This window comes from Bicyclus anynana, chromosome 21 (assembly GCF_947172395.1).
Source record: "Bicyclus anynana chromosome 21, ilBicAnyn1.1, whole genome shotgun sequence".
Taxonomy (NCBI): Eukaryota; Metazoa; Arthropoda; class Insecta; order Lepidoptera; family Nymphalidae; genus Bicyclus; species Bicyclus anynana.
The window spans coordinates 8,348,333-8,371,777 of NC_069103.1; the positions used below are offsets into that span (position 1 = coordinate 8,348,333).

General features: G+C 34.9%; 1 protein-coding gene across 2 annotated transcripts in view; it reads right to left on the reverse strand.

The window, feature by feature from the left end:
• The window catches only part of LOC112058365 (hypoxia-inducible factor 1-alpha), a 135,901-nt gene that overhangs the window by 47,237 nt on the left and 65,219 nt on the right, over positions 1-23,445 (reverse strand). For both annotated transcript variants that reach the window (XM_052888141.1, XM_052888140.1), the window contains exon 7: positions 4,738-4,882. In XM_052888141.1, the coding sequence (XP_052744101.1) occupies positions 4,738-4,882 (145 nt within the window). The remainder of the gene's footprint in view (positions 1-4,737; positions 4,883-23,445) is intronic.

A 23,445-nucleotide genomic window follows, 5' to 3' on the forward strand; every position in this document is an offset into this window, starting at 1 on the left:
AAGAACATTTATTACAAGCTAAGCATACCTACCTATAATTTAATGATTTTTAAGCTTTACTACGGTATAGTAGTAATTAACCTTATACTTTTTTATATATATGTAGATAGATATGCGCATTAAAATACCAGAAACTCGTAAAAATATGTGCAATACAACTGTTAAGCTAATAACACTGACTTTATAAAGGCGAAAGTTCGTGTGTGTGCTCAAATTCTATCGCAATCACACACCATTCCCCATTATCATCCATTTATTTCTGGATATAACTAAGATTCTTATATCTTTAACTAAGCAAACAGCTTGTGATAAGCCAATTCGGCTGTAATTTGTATTCGAGATAGGGGATACGCTGTATTTATACATAGGCTACATTTTCCCCGAAAAATTCTATGGTTTCCGCGGGATTAGTGAAAATAATAATTTCACGCGAACGGAGTCGCGGTCATCCGCTAGTATCACACCAACGTACAAATGAATGTTTTAACAACCGAGATATGGTATGAAGAGTGACAATAAAACTCCACAACACAAATACTTTCCCAAAGATCTAGAATTTTATTAGTATATTAAATTTTTATAGCGCAAGGCTACCTTAGCCACGAGCCAGACTGTTAATACGCCATTAAAATGACAATTAAAATATACACATAGACATACTCCTACATAAATCCACAGTAATATTAGATATGCATATATTAATCTATATATGTATAGGTATTTAAAATAGATGTAAGTATCATATCTATCTAATATTATAAGGCTGAAGAGTTTGTTTGTTTGATTGAACGCGCTAATCTCAGGAACTACTAGTCCGATTAGAAAAATTCTTTCAGTGTTAGATAGCCCATTTATCGAGGAAGGCTATAGGCTATATATTATCCCCGTATTCCTATGGGAATGAGAACCATGCGGGCGAAACCGCGCGGCGTCAGCTAGTCGTTGATAAAAAAATAATTACAATATTATTTAAGGATCTAGCCATAATCTCGAAAAACACAATGTATTTTTTTTCGCACGACTTCTATCAGCTAGTTTTAAATATATTTACACGTCTACGTTAATTTCGTTCATCATAAACCCTACAGTTTACATTAGTATAAAAATATATATGACGAATAAAATTAAACGGAGTATCACCATAAACAATGTTTTTAAGGTGTTACTTATATAAATTAGGTTTACGACTTGGACGCAAAAAAGTTTTCGCATTATTTTTGTTTTGCCAACAATTTTGATTCAAACAAACAGTTTTATAGTTATGAAACATTTAATTTTATTTATATCTGTTTATTCACTACAACAATATGAAATAAAAACATAATAGCTAAAAGAATAGCACAGATTCCAACATTTAAATAACTATTCTATTTGTGAAATTGAATACTTATTGTCTATTACCCATTCTACGACCGTTTAGCTTCAGATGATTTAATTATTATAATGTTTTTATACTAAGTTCTAAGTACTAAGAGTCACACAGCGGGCGATGGAAAGAGCTATATTATGAGTATATTATCTGTGTGATCGAATCAGAAGTGAGGAGATTCGCAGAAAAACCAAAGTCACCGACAATAGCTCAACGAGTTGCGAAACTGAAGTGGCAATGGGCGGGGCACATAGTTCAAAGAACCGATGGACGTTGGGGTCCCAAAGTGCTGGAATGGCGACCCCGCACTAGTAAGCGCAGTGTTGGCCGACCCCCCACCAGGTGGACTGACGACATCAAGCGAGTCGCAGGGATTCGCTGGATGCAGGTGGCTCAGTATCGTGATGTTTGGAAGTTCCTATAAAAGGCCTATGTCCTGCAGTGGACGTCCATCCGCTGATATGATGATGATGATGAATGTTTTTATTTTGTTATTTTCCGTGAAATACTGATAAATACAGTTTTTATGAAATTATATGCCTTTTTACAATTTTGACCAGAATAACAGTTTAGTACATTCTTTATGCTTTATATTAACCGTAATTTTTTTATTGTAATTGTAAAAGGCAGAGCTACCAAATATGAAAAATTCACCCAAAAGCTCGAAATACCCAAACGTTTCCAGAAGCCGCGCCGTGCGGTTGCATACATTCTAAGTTATAAGAGCCCTCTGACCGTGCAAATGCTGAAATTTTGATTCAAGTCTTAACTCAAAATACTGTTTATTCAAATAGGTAGGTACCAGGTAGCTAACTTAGGCAGCTCCTGTGTGTCTCTTTTAAGTAGTGTTCAATTTCGGTTTCGGTTTCGGCCGAGTTTCGGCCAAAATAGGCCGAAACTTTTGCCGAAACCGACCTCACGCTCGCCTAACTTTGTATGTCGCGGCAACGCTTTGAGCGGACGCTCCCGGCCCCTGATCCGAAATTGTCGTGCGCCATTCGGATGTAGCAACGACGCCCAACGCAAACATTCTTTAGAGGTTATGTTTTCATGGAACTGTTTTTTTAATTCTCCTATGTACAAATACACAACAAAGTATTAAGTAATAAGATTTCAAAATACCAATACTTAGTATTTAAAACAGTAACAATTAGTGATTTGATAATTGATAACTGATCGGCCAGAAAACGAGTTTTGGTTGGACTCTACTTTTAAGCAAGAATTCGTCATTTTATGATCTCAGAAGCGATAGAATAAAGAATCAAAAATACATACTTATATACTAATTCAATTAAATTTTTTCTAGCTTTCTTTTTTGTGCTAAATATATTTCATCAAATACCAAAAAACAAAAATAAACGACAAAAATAAAAACATTTTTGTACAGTAACTTCAAACTAAGATTGTAAGGTTTCTTAACATTTTCAGGTTAAAAAGAAACCCACAACAAACTTAGAGGGTGGAATCTTCCCAACAGCATTTCGAAATAAAACAACAAAAGAAAAGAGTTTTATAGAGACAATAACAGACGGGGGTTGTTTTAGGAAAAATATTTTTGTTGTTAATTTGGAGTTGATATAGTAAAAAAGAAACAACGTCATAAAAAAGTTGTTTATTAAAAAGTTGATGCTAAGAAGCCTGAAATATGTGTAATTTTTCTAAAGCAACGCTAATTGCCTTAAAAACAAATAATGACGTAGTTTGATATGATGTTCATTATTTACGAGATTGTACGGGTTCATTTGGTTGGTTTACGTAAAGCGTTTCTAAGAAACTTTTAGTGGGTATTTAATAGAATTTAAATTTACGAAATTGTACCTACCTAATACTAAGTAGACAAATGTTTTTATCCATTGTAAGACAAACAAAATATTATGTAATAGTTTTTCTAGTCTTCTTTAAAACTGACGAATACCACCGACATCTGACAACGAGAATATACGAATACATACATATTATTGTATACGTTTCGAAATGTCTGTAAAATGGCGTATGAATTATAAAAAAGAATATTTAAGAAATCTAAAATTAAATCTAAATTTACAAGGGAAATATGAAACAATTTACAACACCTTATCCCACTTAAGTGGGGTTGGAAAAATATGTCAATCTTTTCCATTCGTTTCTATTACTCGTCAACTCATCATCCACTCCTTTTACACACATGTCCTCTTTCACACAATCCAACCATCTCTTCTTTGGCCTTCCTCTCCTCTTATGACCTTCCACTTGCACATTCAACATTTTTCTAGTAATATGACTTTCCTCTCTACGCATTACATGTCCATACCAAGCTAACCTTCTACTCCTCAATTTTTCTGTCTCACACATGTATATGGTTGGACAAAATAACAAAAAGTTCCTTCGTTCAAAGAAATCATAGAGACCGAACTAGAGGTTGTCGCAGAAAATGAAAGTAATAAAAGTGGGCAAAAAGGCTTAGCGGCGGTCCCAAATCACCCCAATGACCACCCGTAGGGCAAATTGTTACATAAGAAGCCGCAGTGTGAGATCAAACGGATTACTCTACCTCGCTTTATTGCCTCAGGGGTCTAAGACTTTACGAGATCACGAGTGGAACAGATAAAGATAACAATTTAAACAGAAAAATTTAACAGGCCCACTGTTTTTGTGTAAAATGTTATCTTTGCGTAATTTAAATTTCCTCGGTAGGGACCGATACAGTTTCGTAATTACCTATCTAGCTTGAAACGCATTTTCTGGTATTAACGTATCTTGGCAAAACTTTATTCTTCCTTAATGATTCAAAGTCACGTAAAGTAGTCAATAGGCTTTTATAACCTAGGACTTGGAATGCATTTTTTACTTTCTTTCATTAAGGTTTATGGTATGTAATGTACAGCATTTCGCCATCTAAAATTCTTAAATGAGGTATAATAAAGATTACATAAAAAATACAATAAATGTTTACGGTCATTATATTAGAATTTAGTTTCAGTTACTCATATAATTAAAAAAATAATAATTAAAATGAAATTGCGCGATTACGCTTCATGATAATGACTTTCTTAATTAAAGCCTCCGTCTTCGCGCCTACAAATTGCATGGCTCAATCTCTTTACCAAGTCATAATTTATATTCCTCTACTCAATTAACATTTGTTATAAATTAAATTATTTCTATCATTGTGTGTCATTCAAACATTATTACTGCAAACGGTAGACCACAATTACAATAAAATTAAATGTCCAATATTAAAAATAAATTTTACTTACCATTTTTACGTTTAAACTTTTGTAATAAAGCAAATTTTAAATTATAGCGTCGCAATGATGAAGTAGAAAACCCTGAAAAACACACGTGATTGATATTTCATATGCTTGATTTAGACTTAAAACTAATCCTACCTGATGACGTAGTTGACGCATATCACGCTGATCGGCTTCTGTTGTTTGTCGGTGATGACAGTCGCCTGGCTCTGGACCCAGGCGTAGCCGCCAGACTTCGCGAGGAAGCGATACTGCCCCGTCTCGCATTGTCCTTTTGAGAACACTGCAGAATAAGAATGATTTATTAATAAATTAAAAAACAAACAATCTATTGTTGGTAAGCGCATAACTCAACAACGCCTGGACCAATTTGGTCAATTTTTTTTAATTGTTCGTTGAAGTTCTAGGATGGTTTTTACACCGAGAAAAATTCGAATAATTGCCGAAAAAACCATAAAAATAGCCCTTTTCTTTTTCCCATACAAATGTTTTTTAACTAAAACGTAGTCAATTTGAGCTTCATTGTTATTGTATAAAGTTCATATTAATAATAATTAGAAAACGGGGTAGGGTAGGGGTAGGGTAGGGTAGGGGTAGAGTAGGGTAGGGGTAGAGGTAGGGTAGGGGTAGGGTAGGGGTAGTTGAAAGTTTACATCGAGTTTCACGCGGACGAAATCGCGGGCATCCGCTAGTTCTTAATATAAATTCTTTAATATGTAGCTTCAAAAGTATTTGCCAAGACAAATGAGCCTAAACTCTGAAGATTTCATAGTCACCGAAGATATATACCCCTGAGTCCAATCGAACATTAAGAAATGGTTCCAAATTACATGAAGCTTCAAAGATATGATCCATAGAACATAGTAATTACCCAAGTTTAACACAAATAAAAATTCGTGTTAATTCCGCTCAACTTTCATATAAAATAACACAGGTGTTAGTTGTACGTATCCTCACAAACAATAAGAAACCGGCAATTTGATGAGATACTTTATTATTTTAAACATTGATTCTAATCAGTTCATTCGAAGATAAGTAAAACTTTTCCTATAATTAAAACTTCAGAGCAAAAATGAAAGACAGTGAGATAATATCAAACCTGTTCTTTGAAAAGAGCAAATTGAAACGAGAGTTTGTTCCAAGATTGAATGTGAAATAAAATGCCCTCATTCAATCATTCTTTTAATCTTTCAAGTAAACTCGGGTTGGCGTTAATTAAGCACAATCGTATTGATTAATCGTGAAATCACAAAATCTTAAAAAAAAAAGTTTGTTACAAATTCGTTAGGTAAAGTACTTTAGTTGTAATATAGTTCTGATAAATGGTACCTTTTTTGACTTAATGATCTCTAAAGTAACCATGGCCATAATCAAGCCGTGACAAAATTTTATTATCCAGCTTCACTGTATTTGCGAGTGTCAGAAAATATTATATTACATAATATAATATTATCAGACTCTCGCAATTTTCTCGCATTTATGTATATTTTATGACAAAGTAACTTTAATGACCCGTAGGTGTATTGTTATATAATGGCACATTTTTTTTGTAAAGAGCTTTTATTAGGAAAGCAGTTCTTAGAAAAAAAAAAGAAATGTCCCACAATGGAGAAAGAATGAACAAGTATGTACAAAGCAAAATTTTAATGACTTTGGAACTCTTGATTAACTTTCGGAATTGTTAAGCCTTTTAGACGGTTGGGATGCTTTTACAGCTTGACTACCTAAAATAGTGTTTGTAAAAAATCTATTACTATCTATATCAGATGAAAATATTATCTGCCGAATGTGTGAATGATTTGTTTTGTCTTTAATCTAAAAACTTTTTAACATTGCAACAATATGTTTTAACGAAGTCATCATCTTTTTTTCTTTTTTATTCTTTACAAGTTAGCCCTTGACTACAATCTCACCTGATGGTAAGTGATGATGCAGTCTAAGATGGAAGCGGGCTAACTTGTTAGGAGGAGGATGAAAATCCCCTTCGGTTTCTACACGGCATCGTACCGGAACGCTAAATCGCTTGGCGGTACGTCTTTGCCGGTATTTACTACATACTCGTCATACTGCATCAACATCGTAACACTAGTAGCAAAATCGCGTGACTACGGTAAAGTATAGTTCTGAGCACAATATAAAGGCAATCAAATTAGGTTGAGTGGTCATCGGTTTCCTCCATTCAAAGTGCAATGGCTTTATTGAAGGCTTTCTAGACCGTAGAAATAGTATACTAACAAACATAAAATCTAACGATTCAGGATTTCGTGAAACAGTAGGAGTATAATTGAGCAAAGTGCAAAGCCCTGCTGATTCGAACAGTAAATATCAAGAAAGTTGGTCAAGTAAATAATGGTTATATTAGTAACTAGCGGACCCGGTCAAGCTTCGTTTTGACATAAGTGCACTTATTCTCTATCCCTACTCTACCCTTCTATACCTCTACCCCTACCCTACCCCTACCGCTTGACTCTTAAACGTTTGTATGGGAAATAGAAAAGGGCATTTTTAGGGTTTTCCCGGAAATTATTTGATTTTTTCTCACCTTTTAAACCTTCCCTATACCTCCACGAACATTTCAAGACCAAGATAAGATAAATCCGTTAAGCCGTTCTCGAGTTTTAGCGAGACTAACGAACAGCAATTCATTTTTATATATATGTATAGATGAGCCAAAACGTATAATTTAACTTTAAGTTTCTAATCAGAAATAACATTATAGCTGATCTAAGTGTGCGATCATATTTTATTATTATTTCATCAATTAAAATTATTAGCAATATTTTAATTTTCCGTATAATAATTGTTCAAAATTCAAGTCAAGCTAAAAGGATAGTCTCTTAAATTACACGATACATTATTAATTATCATTTAATTATCTAGTTTTTAGATTCCAAGCAGTTCGTTCTCGAATTATGTAATAGGTCTGATTACGTCGTCAAGAATATCTCTATCAAAGTAGTCTCCTTCAGAAACGTCTCTTCATGTCAATCCAATAGTACATACATATTTAGATTCGTTACATTCCTTTAAATCTAGATAGCTAGATACTACTAAGTGGTCCATTATCTCGATTAAAAAAGAAAAGAGGGAAAAACAACACGGAATAATTTATACACTTGTTTGCTTCGGATACTGTCGCTAACCGCTCAGTTGGCATGGAACCAAACAATTTAAGGTTAACATTGGTGCTTCAATGTGATTCAGAAAGGTATGAGATTCCCTTTCTTTCTCTTTTGCTTTCGAAAGTTAGTCGGCTGTAAATAGCACGCGAATTTCAGTACAAGTTGAGACAGAGCATGACCCTTTTTCAAATCGGTATCATGACTTAATGTTGTCTTCAATGCAAACAATTTCTACGTATATACATTTCAAAGATGAATTCTTAAGTGAATATTGTGTTAGTATATTTATTTAAGAGCCGTGATAGCCCAGTGGATATGACCTCTGCCTCCGATTCCGGAGGGTGTGGGTTCCAATCCGGTCCGGGCCATGCACCTCCAACTTTTCAGTTGTGTGCATTTTAAGAAATTAAATATCACGTGTCTCAAACGGTGAAGGAAAACATCGTAAGGAGTCCTGTATACCAGGGAATTTTGTTAATTCTCTGCGTGTGTGAAGTCTGCTAATCCGCATTGGGCCAGCGTGGTGGTCTATTGGCCTAACCCCTCATTCTGAGAGGAGACTTGAGCTCAGCAGTGAGTCGAATATGGGTTGATAAAGATATTTATTTATTTATAATAAAGTGTTAATTGTGAGTTATATTTATTTTATAGCCTTTTCAACTGAGTATCTCGTAAAATAATTACTGGTACAAATAGTAAATATTAAAGTTTGCGCAGTCGTGTTTGTTCATTACAGATATTTTAGAGATTTAAAGATAACCAAAAAATATGTGCATTATATATTTAAACATTAATCTTAGGAAAAACCGTTATCGGACTGACACATTCCATTACTACACGTAATCTCATATTTTTTTATTGATTGCATGGTAACAAAAAATTAGATCAACTTTCGACCGACTGTGTAGCATAGCAAGACAAAAATTAAGTTTTTGTGTATGAACTTATTTCGGGTAATAAGAAAGCTAAACAATATATTGAAATAAAGTATGTCAAGTGTTTTAAGCGAATACCACAAAAAACGTTAATTAATTTCCAACAATAAATACCAGGTTTATTTTTATAACCAAGGATTTTAGATATCTGAATATTAACTATCTACAAGCACAGTGAAAAGAGTTTCTCTTCATTCATGTTGTTATTTCTTCCTTACTTGATCATGTAAGGGGAAGACCTCTTCTATTGAGTTTAATTTAAATTAGCAAGAATTCATCATCATCATCATCATTGTCAGCCGATGGACGTCCACTGCTGGACATAGGCCTCTTGCATGGACTTCCAAACAAAACGGTCTCGAGCCGCCAGCATCCAGCGGCTCCCTGCAACCCGCTTGATGTCTTCGGTCCACCTAGTGGGGGGTCGACAAACACTGCGCTTTCCGGTGCGGGGTCGCCATTCCAGCACCTTGGGACCCCAACGTCCATCGGCTCTTCGAACTATGTGGCCTGCCCACTGCCACTTCAGCTTCGCGATTCGCTGAGCTATGTCAGTGACTTTAGTTTGTCTGCGGATCTCCTCATTTCTGATTCGATCACGCAGAGAAACCCCAAGCATAACCCCAAGCATAGCAAGAATTACATTATTGTAATATGTGCGAACGCATTCGGGAAACTTCGCGACATCTTTCATCCGAAATTCCTCAGTGCCTGAAGTCAAAAGTCTTCGAACAGTGCGTTTTGACAGTGACCTATGGTTCCGAGACTTGGTCTCTAACTATGGGCTCATAAGAAGGCTCAGAGTCGCACAGCGGGCGATGGAACGAGCTATGTTAGGAGTATCTCTGCGTGATCGAATCAGAAATGAGAAGATCCGCAGAAGAACCAAAGACACCGACATAGCTCAACGAGCTGCGAAGGTGAAGTGGCAATGGGCGGGGCACATAGTTCGAAAAGCCGATGGACGTTGGGGTCAAATGATGGAATGGTGACCCCGCACTAGTAACCGCAGTGTTGGTCGACCCCCACCAGGTGGGCTGGCGACATCAAGCGAGACGCAGGAATTCGCTGGAAGTCCCTACAAAAGGCCTATGTCCTGCAGTGGACGTCCATCGGCTAATATGATGAGGATGTGTGTGTGCGAACTAAAATCAACCTTTCTGACATTAAATTAAATAATAATATTTCTAGCATTGATTTCACCGAGTCAAATTTAATCTATAAAACACCGAACATGTAATCGGAAATTTATCAATATACTCGTATATGATAAACTGTAGATAAATAAATAAACGTATATGTTCAACTCGAAGATAAAATCGAGTGTTTTTATCTACTGTGTCATTACTGTCACTTCACAGAGCTACGAGTAATTTTAAATAACGAATTGAACACTTCTAGGACACCGAAGGTTGCGAAGCATGAACCTTAATGGGAGACCTATGTAAATAGATTTAAAAACCTTTAGAGAGGTGAACATAGAGTAGAATGCTCCGTATAAGTTGGACGACAAAAGTTTAGGCACTGAGATTTTTTCCCAAATGCAGAAGAAAACCAAGCTAGTTAGAACCATCAAGCAATGGAAGATCTCGTACTTGAGACATGAATTTTACCACTCAATGTTTTAATAACTACGAATATCCCAAATGATTTTGGCTCGTAAGAACAAACCTCATAAATGTGACATTTATAGCTTGTAAAGTGATAATAACGATCACATAACATGAATTATTTTGCATCGTTGATGGCAAACAAATTGTATCCATTTAGAACATGAAAGAATGAAGCGTATAAACGTTATAAATATTTATCAAAATGCAAGGCCTGTGTCATCGTAACGCAAATGCAAAATTAGGTCAAATACTGAAATACTGTATGAAATGCCAGCGACTTGCAGTTTACTGATGGTATGCGAAAACAACTACGTATTATTGATGTAATAAATAGCAGTGTAATTTAACATTACAAACCTATTTTTTAATGTTTCCTTTTAGACGACCATTTCTTTGTACAGACGTTTTTATTCTGTGGTGTGATTCCGCTATTTTATACTCTCCGATGTAATAGTTCGTCTATATATAGACTTTGAACTTTATTTCTATGGGATGCTAAAAATAAAAAGTCACTAACAATGTAGTTGCTATAGAAATGAGCGATGTCACATCGCTGTAACCTTACAGAATGCAGGGGCTGTTTACACCTTAAAACCTTATAATATCAGTGTTGGATTAACTGAAAGCATGTGCGAGAACGAAACGACCTGATAATTCTGGTCGTCAATGATAGAGCAAACATAGAACAAATGTTTCTACAGTGGTTTAAGTCTCCGACGTATTAGGAAGTTTGGAATTGTAAACTACTTACCTAATTGAACTGCCTGATTTTGAATGCAATCAAATGGAATGATACTAAGTCTTTCTAACACGATATTACAGATAAAAACGGTAAAAGAAAAACATCGTGAGGAAGCCTGCATACCGGAGAATTTTCTTAATTCTCTGCGTATGTGAAGTCTGCCCATCCGCATTGGGCCAGTGTGGTGGACTATTGGCCTAACCTCTCTCATTCGGAGCTCCTCTCCTCTCAGCAGTGAGCCGAATATGGGTTAATAATGATGATGATTACAGATAAAGAGAGATAGAGATCTAAACTCGCACTGTCGATTGCATTGATCGATAAAGGACAGCGACACAGAAAAGTGTTTAGGCGTAAACCAGCGCTTGGTTAGGTTAATAAGTTTCTTAGAGCACGTAACACGTTCAAATATGATATTCTTTATGAGATAAGAGAGTAACGCTGAATTGAGTTCACCGAGGTCCGAGACCGGAATATCGACATTAGCTGTTCAGACAACATGTCATGGTGTTGGAAATGAATATTATTGTCTAGTAGAGGAATGCCATACACGAAAAGTTGGCCGCGACATTGTTATTGCGGCGCCATTTTGTTTACTTTGGCTAGTTACTAGTTGCTTTTCAAAATCTATCTACATGTGGTGTTTGGCCACGGTACATTAGCAACATTGTTGTTGATAATTTATTTACATTACAACATTATGAACATTGCTATACACATATGTACATAAACCTTTTTAAAATTTCACGTAGAAATAACACTAACATTTTGTGTTTAATGTAAAAAAACGTGTGCGTTTGTATGTATTTAACACTGAATACGAATATTAATAACTCAATAATGTAATGGGCCTTGATCTTTGAATAATGTTACTTTTTTTTTTATTATTGTTTACAAGTTAGCCCTTGACTACAATCTCACCTGATGGTAAGTGATGATGTAGTCTTAGTTGGAAGCGGGCTAACTTGTAAGGAGGAGGATGAAAATCCACACCCCTTTCGGTTTCTACACGGCATCGTACCGGAACGCTAAATCGCTTGGCGGTACGTCTTTGCCGGTAGGGTGGTAACTAACCACGGCCGTAGCCTCCCACCAGCCGAAAAAACAATTGTTTAGAATACGAATATTAATAACTCAATAATGTAGTGGGCCTTGATCTTTGAATAATGTTACTTGAAAATACATCAGTATTTAAGGAACAAAACTTAAATAAAAAATCTTTAAGTACTTATAAAATTGCCAAAGTGTCGTAAAATAAATAACTTCAATCAGTAGCTTGCCGCTATAAACAGTTTTATCGCTTTCCCTAAGGTGTGACGTCACAGTACAGGTTACGTACTATAACGCAACCTGTGAACAGTACACGCACCCTATCAGATACAGTGTTCTACTAGGAGGAGTCTTACAAGACCCTTATAATCCATTGCGTTTCGGTTTCCTTACGTTCTTCCAGCTCTAGGGGTCGACGCAAGCCAAAACTGACTGGGGCTCCCTTAGACCTCTCCATGACGTTACTGACGATCTCATGTCATCTTAAGTAAACTAAATCTATACTAATATTATAAAGAGGTAAAGCTTGTGAGGTTGTAGGGTAATTTATGGATGAACTAATCCGATTATGAAAATTCTTCTAGCAATAGAAAACCACGTTATTTGTGAGTGTCATTATACACAGCACAAACAAACAAACTCTTTAGCTTTATAATATTAGTATAGACTAATATTATAAATCTAAAGAGTTTGTTTGTTTGTTTGATTGAACGCGTTCTCTCAGGAACTACTATTCCTCCAATTCTGGTCCAATTTGAAAAATTGGACCAGAATTGGAGGAATTTAGTTTTTCACAAATCCCTCGAGAACCATGGATTTATCCCGGATAAAAAGTAGCCTATCTGTTAATCCAGGCTAATATATATCTCAATACCAAATTTCAGCTAATTCCGTTCAGTAGTCGAGGCGTGAAAGAGTAACAAACATTCATATCATCAAAATCATCAGTTTTCGCAAATCTCGGGAAATCATGTGTTAATCCAGAGTAAAAACTATTTCCATTCCAAATTTCAGCCAAATCGCTTCAGTAGTAGCGGCGTTAAAGAGTAACAAACACCCATCAAACATCCAAACATCCATATAAACTTTCGCGTTTATAATATTAGTATCAATTAGTATCAATGTCAAATATTTGTCTTGTCAGTTAACTAGATCGTAGGCTTTAGCGCTAACCTCTGAGTTAGATGACCAATTGGCCAGTAACAGAAAAGACACACACTGTGTTACTTTATGTTTGTCTTTTCTTTTGTGTGTTAAAGCTACCGTGGCAAAACAGCTTAATACCGAAGTTATGTAAAACAAATAAATTTCTTAGGCGCCTCTAGGGTAGGTAATATCTCAGGCTGAGACAGGCAACAAAACGATAAACGTTCCACAGTTCCAATTGTTTGGGACTTTTACCAGTTTATGCCCCCTCTTCACTTTTTCCAACACGTTGGTCAGTACGTTGGCCAATACGTTGGCCAAGATAAGCTGGTTTGACTTCTATAAAATTAATATAAACAATATTAACTAGTATAGAACTCAGACTATAAAGTAGTTCCGAAACATACCAATTTTAATAAAAATCTAAACTCAAGTTAAAATGATTTTTCCAAACGCCAGAAACACTGTCATTTCGTAACGCCATAGTTTTTAACCGACTTCCAAAAAAGAGGAGATTCTCAGTTCGGCTGTATGTATATTTTTTTTTCTGTCTGTCCAGTAATATTTTTTAGTAATCTAAACAAACATATTATACGCCGCACGCGTCAAACCGATTGACTCAGTTTTCTTGGGATCTCGTTAAATACAGAGATGGTAATTAGAATACTATACTTTTAGTGTAAATATTACAATCATGGATTTTAATTAAAAAAAAACTGAAAGACGAAAACTGAGAGGTAAACAAAATTTGTTTGACGCAATGACACAGATAATCTATGACGTGACTATGATTAAACAAAAATTTAATTTAAAATTAAAATTTGGGAGTACTTACCTATTCAAGTCTCAAAAACATACTATAAATTTTTACTATCTACGTAATACAACGATAATGAACAATTAAGACCTTTTTAAAAAGTTTCAAATAGCCTATTGTGATAGTTTCAAAACACTAATAATAATAGTAATTTTTTTTTATAAAATTTTAATGTTTTGTATTTTATATTTATAATGACATTGTTAAAAATTAAAAAAAAAGAACTAATAAATAAATGACAGAGTACATAAATAGTCATAATGTTGCCCAGGTTTTGGCCAATACATTGGCCAGCGTGTTGGTCAAAGTGAAGAGCGGGCTTTATGCACAAAATGTAGCTGCCACCCAACAAAGAGGCATAGAAACTCAAAGCAATATTGCCCTTATCTGTACGAATTCGTTACGGTTCGGAAAAAGGAAAATAAAACATTCAAAGATAGGATGAAAATGCGAACAAAACGCAATGGACCGAAATTCGTCAATAAATTTAGGTCAATTAAGAGTGATTCGCGAACGCTAAATGATAGGATATAAAGGTCATTTCGGGTGCACCTACCCGAAATGACCTTTATATCCTATTCTTCATCGATTTCTGCGAAATTGCCGCTATGTCGTTATGTTACCGTCTCCCCAACTGACTAATTTGTTAAATTACATAGTTAAGAGAATCCTAATATTTAAAGCTCCTATTCTCTAGTTTAACGACAACTTAGGTGTTGTATTTTCCGCTTTCGTCAATTGGGATAAGATGATACATGGCTTATATCAAGCCGAATTTACTTAGAAATAACACAAAATTATACCTAATTTAATGTAAACCAAAATACTCGCATATTTTGGCTATATATAGTTTTTTCGAAATGAATTTTGACGGCGTAGGGCGAAAGAAATTGAGTCTTCTTTATAATGATTTTAATGAAATACATATATACTATCAGAAAACATTCTCTTTACAAATTGTGAATACCTAACAAAATATTATTTTAGTATGTGCGTGTCAACTGAAATAAAACCCGTCAACAGATGGCGCTGTATCAATTTATATCGCGCTTCAAATGTTTCTACCGAATACCTACTATTGACCATACCCAAATCAATGAACTGAATTGCCTTAGTACTATGATACCACTGTAATATAATTTTTGAAACAGATACCCTTTCGGTATCTGTAATATAAAGACTCGACACATCACAACAGATCAGTGATCACAATCAAATTCCAAATAACGAGTGGTCAGTGACAAGGTGAACTACATGAACGAATTAAAAGACCACTTTAGTACATAATATTACTGTGACCTAAGTCTCCTTAATAACTTAAAATCTATAACCCATAAACACATGAAATTTGGTTAATTTTATTAATTTTCATTAGCAAACTCAAAATGCAAAATCTCAAATTTCATAACTACAGCTCAAACAGATATTAACATCTAATATTTAAAATGATATACCTATATACAGAAAATACTGTTCTGTTAAAATACTGTACAAACTGTTTCTACACACTACTTCTAACACTTCTAAATGTGCCAAAAGGTTTCTTCAGAAAAAATCAATAGTAAGAGAACTATTGATTTTTTCTGAAAAACAGTGTTAAAATTTTGTTGTTATAAAGCGAATGGTGCACACGACTCGGTGCTGATGTTAAAAATACAATAATTGATTGCAACAAGCCCGCGGGATACGGAATAAGACTGCAGCGAAATGTAACACACGATAATAATATATTACAGCAATTGCCAAAAAACTATTTCAATGCGTCTGAAACATACTTCTCATCAAAAAAAAATACGAAACAGTCCGTAAGTTCAGGCGGAGTGTTTCGATTTTTATTGATGAGAAGTACAGTTTTAAAATAAATAAACTAGTGAAATTTATTGTTTAAAATCCTTTATAGATTGTTTATAGTTTTGCTTTTTTTTTTTTTTTTAGTTTTGCTTAAATTTCAGACAGATTTCCGATGGTGATTCGAAAATCGCGATCAAGACGCCAAAATTTCTGACCATTTTCTTAGCTTTTATTACCTACGAATATTTCTGTTTTATAAGAAGGGTCAGACTTACACAGCGGGCATAATAACAAAGCTATGCTAGAAGTATATTTGCGTGATCGAACCAGGAATCGGAGATCCGCAGAAGAACCAAAGTCACCGACATAATATCTCATCTAGTCGCGAAGCTGCAGTGGCAATTTGTTGCTCAAGCGTTAGCAGTGCGGGGTCGCCATTCTAGCACCTTGGGATCCCAACTTCCATCGCATCTTCGAACTATGTGCTCTGCCCATATCCACTTCAGCGTAGCGACTCGTTGAGCTGACTTAGATTTTTGATTTAATCGCAATAATAAAATATATCTGACCTATATCATACGAGTAGGTACATTGGACACACAAAATCCGAGAAAGGCCGGCAATAAATCCCCGGGGAAACAATTGCTAGCGGTCGTAAAACTCACCGCTTGTTATCTCTGCTAGGACAGCGATGCTGTCAACATTTACCATGTTGTTACTACTCGTATCTAGTAGTGATTTTATTCTAACGATCGACTATCGGTCTTCCTATAGCATATACGAGTACCTACTATAGAGACACAACAGAGGTCTTTTTAGGATTCCTAATCTAAAATAGAAAAAACGGTACCCTTACAATCACTTTCAGTATGTCTGTATGTCTGTCAACTTGATAACTGCCCGCATACACGAAATAAGTGGTCTTGAAAGACATATAGATACAGGTTATCTATCTAAATATATGTCTGTCAAGACCTGACCTGGCAGTGAGCCGTAAAAAAACGCTACCTAAAGATTGTCTATAAAAATACAGTGTAGGTTCTGTACTGTAAATCAGAAATGTTCCTACTATATAAACCTAAAATCTTATTCGACTTTTTGAACAACAACAAGGCGCAATAACACAAACCCACTCAGAGTTATTTACTCGGTAAATCGGCCATGTTACGCCGACTAAGTAAAAGTCCGCCGCGTGAATTTCAATTCCTCTTAATGCTATTCTTGAGTGTTGAGATTTTCGCAGTGGAATGAGAGAGCGCCCTTAAGAAATCTCAAGGCTAAAATACAAAACTCGAGATTTAGTACAATATGTTCAGTTTTTTAGTTATTTCAAGCTTTTATTTAACTTGCCGTTAGAAGTCTTACATATAAGATTACTTACGTCTAAGATTTGAAATGTAAACAAGTAGGTATGACATGTGTATTGTGTAGGTATGTCAAATCTCGGATGCTGTTTATTTTTCAAAAAGGGAATGTCCATCCCTGGCCCAGACTTACCCTAAACACCCAGCAATTTATTTGTATCTAAAAAGATCTTAATATTTCTACTTTAATAATGAAATCATTACTTTATCAAAAAAAGTTTGCTACATTGTTTTACGACATTTTTAATTCATCTTTAACTTGTCCACAACGAGGACAAGCAAGATCAATGACCATAAAGCCCGAGCTTTACGGTTTTTTTCTTTTTTCGTTTTCTTGTTTGTTAAGCTTGTTGGTAACAGAAAAACATAATACGAAAAAAATAATTATATAATGATTTATTTATTTTGCTATCATCCGCGAAAATTCGGCGAACCCATGCGACAACGTCACCCAGGTCCGACAAAATACTCTCTACGTACGTTTCACCCCGAAACCGGAGCATCCTCAGGAGATGTTGACTCTACAACGTGCAATTGCAAAGTGTCGTTTTCGACCTTTGCTTCGTCTTTTATAGACCAAAAAGTAGGTGGGGCAAGAGGTGGGCGTTGCCAAGATACTCATAATATAAGCGATTTATCTCGCATCGCATTCAAACATTTTTATTAGTGGTGACTTCGATAACTCAATTTGTTCATTTAATAAGGTAATTCCTGACTTATTATGTTTTATTATTTCTAATTGTTCCAAAACGCATAGTCGTAGGCCTTTATTGCAAGTGTGTAAAATGTCATACCTATGATTATCTGCCAGCTTATGGCCAGTATCTAGGAGATGCTTTGCAAAGTGCGACCTTTGTGGACGGTCATTTCGAACAGCTTCGGAAATCCGCTGTTCGAAATAAAGGCCTACGACTATGCGTTTTGGAACAATTAGAAATAATAAAACATAATAAGTCAGGAATTACCTTATTAAATGAACAAATTGAGTTATCGAAGTCACCACTAATAAAAATGTTTGAATGCGATGCGAGATAAATCGCTTATATTATGAGTATCTTGGCAACGCCCACCTCTTGCCCCACCTTTTTGGTCTATAAAAGACGAAGCAAAGGTCGAAAACGACACTTTGCAATTGCACGTTGTAGAGTCAACATCTCCTGAGGATGCTCCGGTTTCGGGGTGAAACGTACGTAGAGAGTATTTTGTCGGACCTGGGTGACGTTGTCGCATGGGTTCGCCGAATTTTCGCGGATGATAGCAAAATAAATAAATCATTATATAATCATGATGAACTTCCGCAAAGTAACGCCTGCTTCTATCCAATACGAAAAAAATAATACAACTTTTAATATTCGCCGCTTCGGTATACCGGCGAACATTTTGCCCTAGAAGAGTGATGAAATAAAGTATTTTTCTTCAAAAAACATACTTTTATTAAGCCAATTATTTAACCAGATTCTTATTTATACATCATATTATTGTTCATATACTTTTATACGGGGATATACCTGGGTTCCCTAGGCCGACGTTGTATGGGTAGGTGGGTATTCCTCTTTACTTTTACTTTATTGTAATAAGTGAACACTGACTGTTTTTTATACCACTGTAATCAAAACCACAGTAACAGAAATCAATTCTTGTTTTAGATAGGAGAGAGTGGTTTAGTTAAATAGAAATCGTATTATCTTTCGATTGCTCCACCAATTTCATTACCGGAAAAGTTCGAGGGTCCATTTCCCTTTTTAGCTTTTAACAAGAACAGCGCGCGAATGGAAAGCTTTTTGTTAATCTAAATGGGGTTAACATAATGCCGAAACAATACCGTTATTTTGGTCGTGCTTATGTAAACCAACTGCTGATAAATATATTGAATAAAACTTATCCGTTTAGGCAACAGTAAAAACCATTTAGCACTTCTTCAACGATATCCCCACCTACCTACACCCCACTTAAAAAAATGTTAATTAATTTATATATATATATATATATATATTATTGTTTGTTTGTATGTGTATTAATAGCATTGTTTGTTTGTATGTCCGCGATTTATAACATTGTTAAGCTACTAATCCGATTGGTTACTCGCGTAAGAAAGATTGGATGTCTCTAGGTATATAGGTATAGGTATCTGGTTTCGAGATCCTGAAGGTAATGTTTTTCCATAGTTAATACACTGCCTTATGTACTACTCGTACATAGTAGTCTACATTGGGTGAAGATACCAACAACACATTGGGCAAAACAGAAACAAAAACATTCCAACTCCTTGTCACCCCAAGTCCGATCGTCTATTGCTACTGAGTACCAAATAAAGTTTTATTTATTTATTATTATTATACATAAATAATAGATATCTAATGAAATAAAGCCTAAAAAAGTGCAATATAAACCACAAATGGTTTATATTAAAACCATAACACAGTATATAATGTATATAATTGTATATTAATATTATAATATCAACTATCTTAGCACCCATAACACAAGCTACTCTGTATGCTTACTTTGGGGCTAGATAGTGATGTGTATTGTTTAAGTATATATTTATATTTATATATTTATATTTAATAATTTAATTTAATTTAATAGAAAAGACAGTTGAATATATGTATAACAGAGGCTTGAATTCCACCTCTGGAGTTTTCAAGGTCCACAACATTGAATATAATCTCGAGGTTTACGAGATGATATCCCGAAAAGGATCAGGTTAATTTGAATAAACCTATTGGGACAGGAATGTGGATAATGCCACCCGTGTCCGGGTGGGCACGTTTTATATTATCTAGCACTCATTTCACACACAATGGTGGAAAAATGTTGACCAAGTGCGACCAAATAAAGGAGTTTTTTGGTTGTCAGTTTACGTTTATACTTGTACCACATTCTATTTGACATTAAGTAATGGTATTAACTATTCTAATCTGTAATGCATTGACCTCTTATAATAAAAGGACGCACAATCAGTAGAAAAATTGACATTTTTATAAATTATTGGTAAAGAAAATTATACATAAAGGCCTTTATATATAGTTCAATATTCAATAAAATCCTATTCAGATTCAGAGCAAACTCAACCTTATAGATTAGAGTTTAAGGTTGTATTTGCAAATGTGACAACTTGAATTGAGTGCCAAGAAGTTGTGTTTGGCACTCATTGAGTGAGGACGTTGTTTGGTCGCTGATTGTCCATCCACTTTTTAATAGGAGACCGATGCTGTAATGTTATAAAATAATACACGTAATGAATATTCACTGTCACTTGACTGAGATAGAGACGATACAGAGTTCGAGATCTATACATATCACAAAGGTGCCTTTTTTTCTTTTACACTCAGGATCTATAGGTATTTATCACAAGGTTCCCTTTTTTTTTATACCCGAAACCTGTATCATAATTAACACTAACACTATATGACAAAATTAGAACATTTTTTACCAATTATATAAGAAAGTATTCTTTTTTTCCAAGACACTTTGGGGTGTAAAAATCTTCCTACTTTTGAACCCAACATTGATATCTTAAGAACAGCTAACTGATTTTTATAATCTTTCATAAAAATTGATTGATTTGTCTTCGCCTCGAATAACAGAATAACTAATAAAACATTGAAAAATAGTAGCAAATTCATCCCTACATTCGTCCATACAAACATACGAGTATATAATATTAGTAGAATTAACCTAAACAAATAAATACTTCTTCACTAACATTCAAAATGTTTGACAGAACACTATGCATTCATGAATTGCATGCCACTTCTATCCAATAGTTAACCGTTCCCAACAATAAGTACCGTGGTATCGAATAGGATTCATCCCTACATTCGTCCATACAAACATACGAGTATATAATATTAGTAGAATTAACCTAAACAAATAAATACTTCTTCACTAACATTCAAAATGTTTGACAGAACACTATGCATTCATGAATTGCATGCCACTTCTATCCATTAGTTAACCGTTCCCAACAATAAGTACCGTGGTATCGAATAGGATTCTCGGAACGATGCCAGTAAAGAGATCACGAGATCTTACGAGCGGTGCGGAAACGTTCATTTCCGCACGGGCTATTATGGCGTCGTACTGGGAATATATTATTATGGGTCATTTATTTGTGAAACTTGTTCAAAGAGGTTCCATACCATTTGATAAACCTCAAAAGAAGAATTTGCTTACTAAAGTAGGAGTGGGCCCGGTCAAAGGCAAAAGTGGTTGGATGGCATTAGAGAGTGGAACATGCACTATAACTACAGTATTTCTTGATTTTTTACCAACAAACAAATTAAAAATGGGGGTATAAATCACTAGTCATTTCACTACTAATAATAATTATGATTATTATTATGAGTGAAATGGAATATAATAAATATAATACTTAGACCTTGCTCACGAGATTACCGCCATGTGGAATGTTGAGTCAACTAGCGAAAAGCTTCGACCAACACCTTAAGAAGCTTTCGCTTAACTGTTGGATCAAGAGTCGGATACAAAAGGCAGTGATTCTTGAGACGGCGCGTATTGTGAGGAGGTTCCTCACTCTGGAGCCCTGACCACCGGTTGCTTGGACACTCAAATGTCCCGCAGCGGGAGGGTGAATTTTTTTTATAAATTTTTAATAATGTTTTGTATTTTATACTTATATTGTTAAAAATTTAAAAAAAAGAAGTAATAAATAAATTAAAGAAAAAACATGATTAACTTGTTCTTAAATTAATGAAAATAAATTTGATTAATAAGCTTAGAACAATTAGTTATTTAACACTTTATAAACAAACCATACATAATTTAAAATAAATAAGTTATGAAATCAAACAAAATTGAAGTTTGCTCTATTTAAATAATGTCCAACAACAAGATCGTTAATATACTCAAAGCCACAATTATCCGCCCTCTTTAATATGACGTGAGTATATTAAAATGGTCGGATAACAATAGTGCCTCTGATTATATATTATGCGTAATAGAAAGCTCGCGACGTTAATGCTAATGCTGCAATCCGGCATATCCGCCGAATATTTGAAAATGAATCAGACAATATTATTAGGTATATGTGAATCTATTTATAAACAGCGGTAATTTCCCGTTCAAGTTCAAGGTGGCGAGGCGAAGCGGAACGTTCGGAATGTGGATTTATGAAAATTCCTGAATTCTTATTTTAATACACGCCCAAAATTGGTATTTGTGGAGACATCGGAGGGTGGCTTTTGTCCAATTGAACGACGTCGCCCAGTCTGGAATAGCTAGAGTTATTCACTCGACCTAGAAACGAATGCGCGATATAAGCGATACCTTTATAGATAGGCATTAGGCGCACAGAACTTTAATTTGCTATTTTTTCAAGAATGTTTTCAAAGAAGACATTCCTGTAAACAATTATATTTATTTCTTAAAACGAGATTTAATAAATAATTTATTATACTAATACAAGAATGCGCCTGATGTCGATTAAATCGGTCAAATATTGGGGCGTCTAGGACGTAAGTAAACAAAAGTTGTAAGCAATGTCATATAGGAGCGTTTAAAATAAATCACGCCCTTTATTACATCATGCAATCATATATTAAAAGTGTCGTGACCTCGAATTTCAGAATACATAGGTACTTTCATCTTTCTTTTGTCATACATATAGAATTTAGTTTGCGTATTGTTTACAAGAGCAATATTTTAGATTATAAATTGTTAATACGACGTTATAGCCCAGTGGATATGACCTCTGTCTCCGATTCGTAGGGCGTAGGTTCGAATACGGTCCGGGGCATGCACCTCAAAATTCAGAAATTACATTTTAAGAAATTAAATATCGCGTGTCTCCAACGAACGAAAAACATAGTGAGGAAACTTGCATACCTGAGAGTTATTTACGTGTCAAGCCTGCTAATCCGCATTGGGCCAGCGTGGTAGACTATTGGCCTGAGCTCTCTCATTCTGAGAGGGGACATGTGCTCAGCAGTGAGCCGGATATGGGTTGATAATGAATGAATTAATGATGTTAATACAGCAAAAATTGCTTACTTCATAAAATAATAATAAATACAAAACTCCTATAGCTTTCAAACTAAAATGTTTGCTCGCTACCCGTGAAGTACTTATTCAAAGTCCTATCGAAAAAACAACTAAATAAGAACCGAGTAGGCACCTAGAGGACATAGCAAATAATCATTAACGAACCCAAATATTTGTACTCAATGCTGTCTGTCTACGGAAGCTTAGCGATGCTTAGACGCCAGATTCCTTTTCCGATCCTCGTCAAATATTTGATAAGG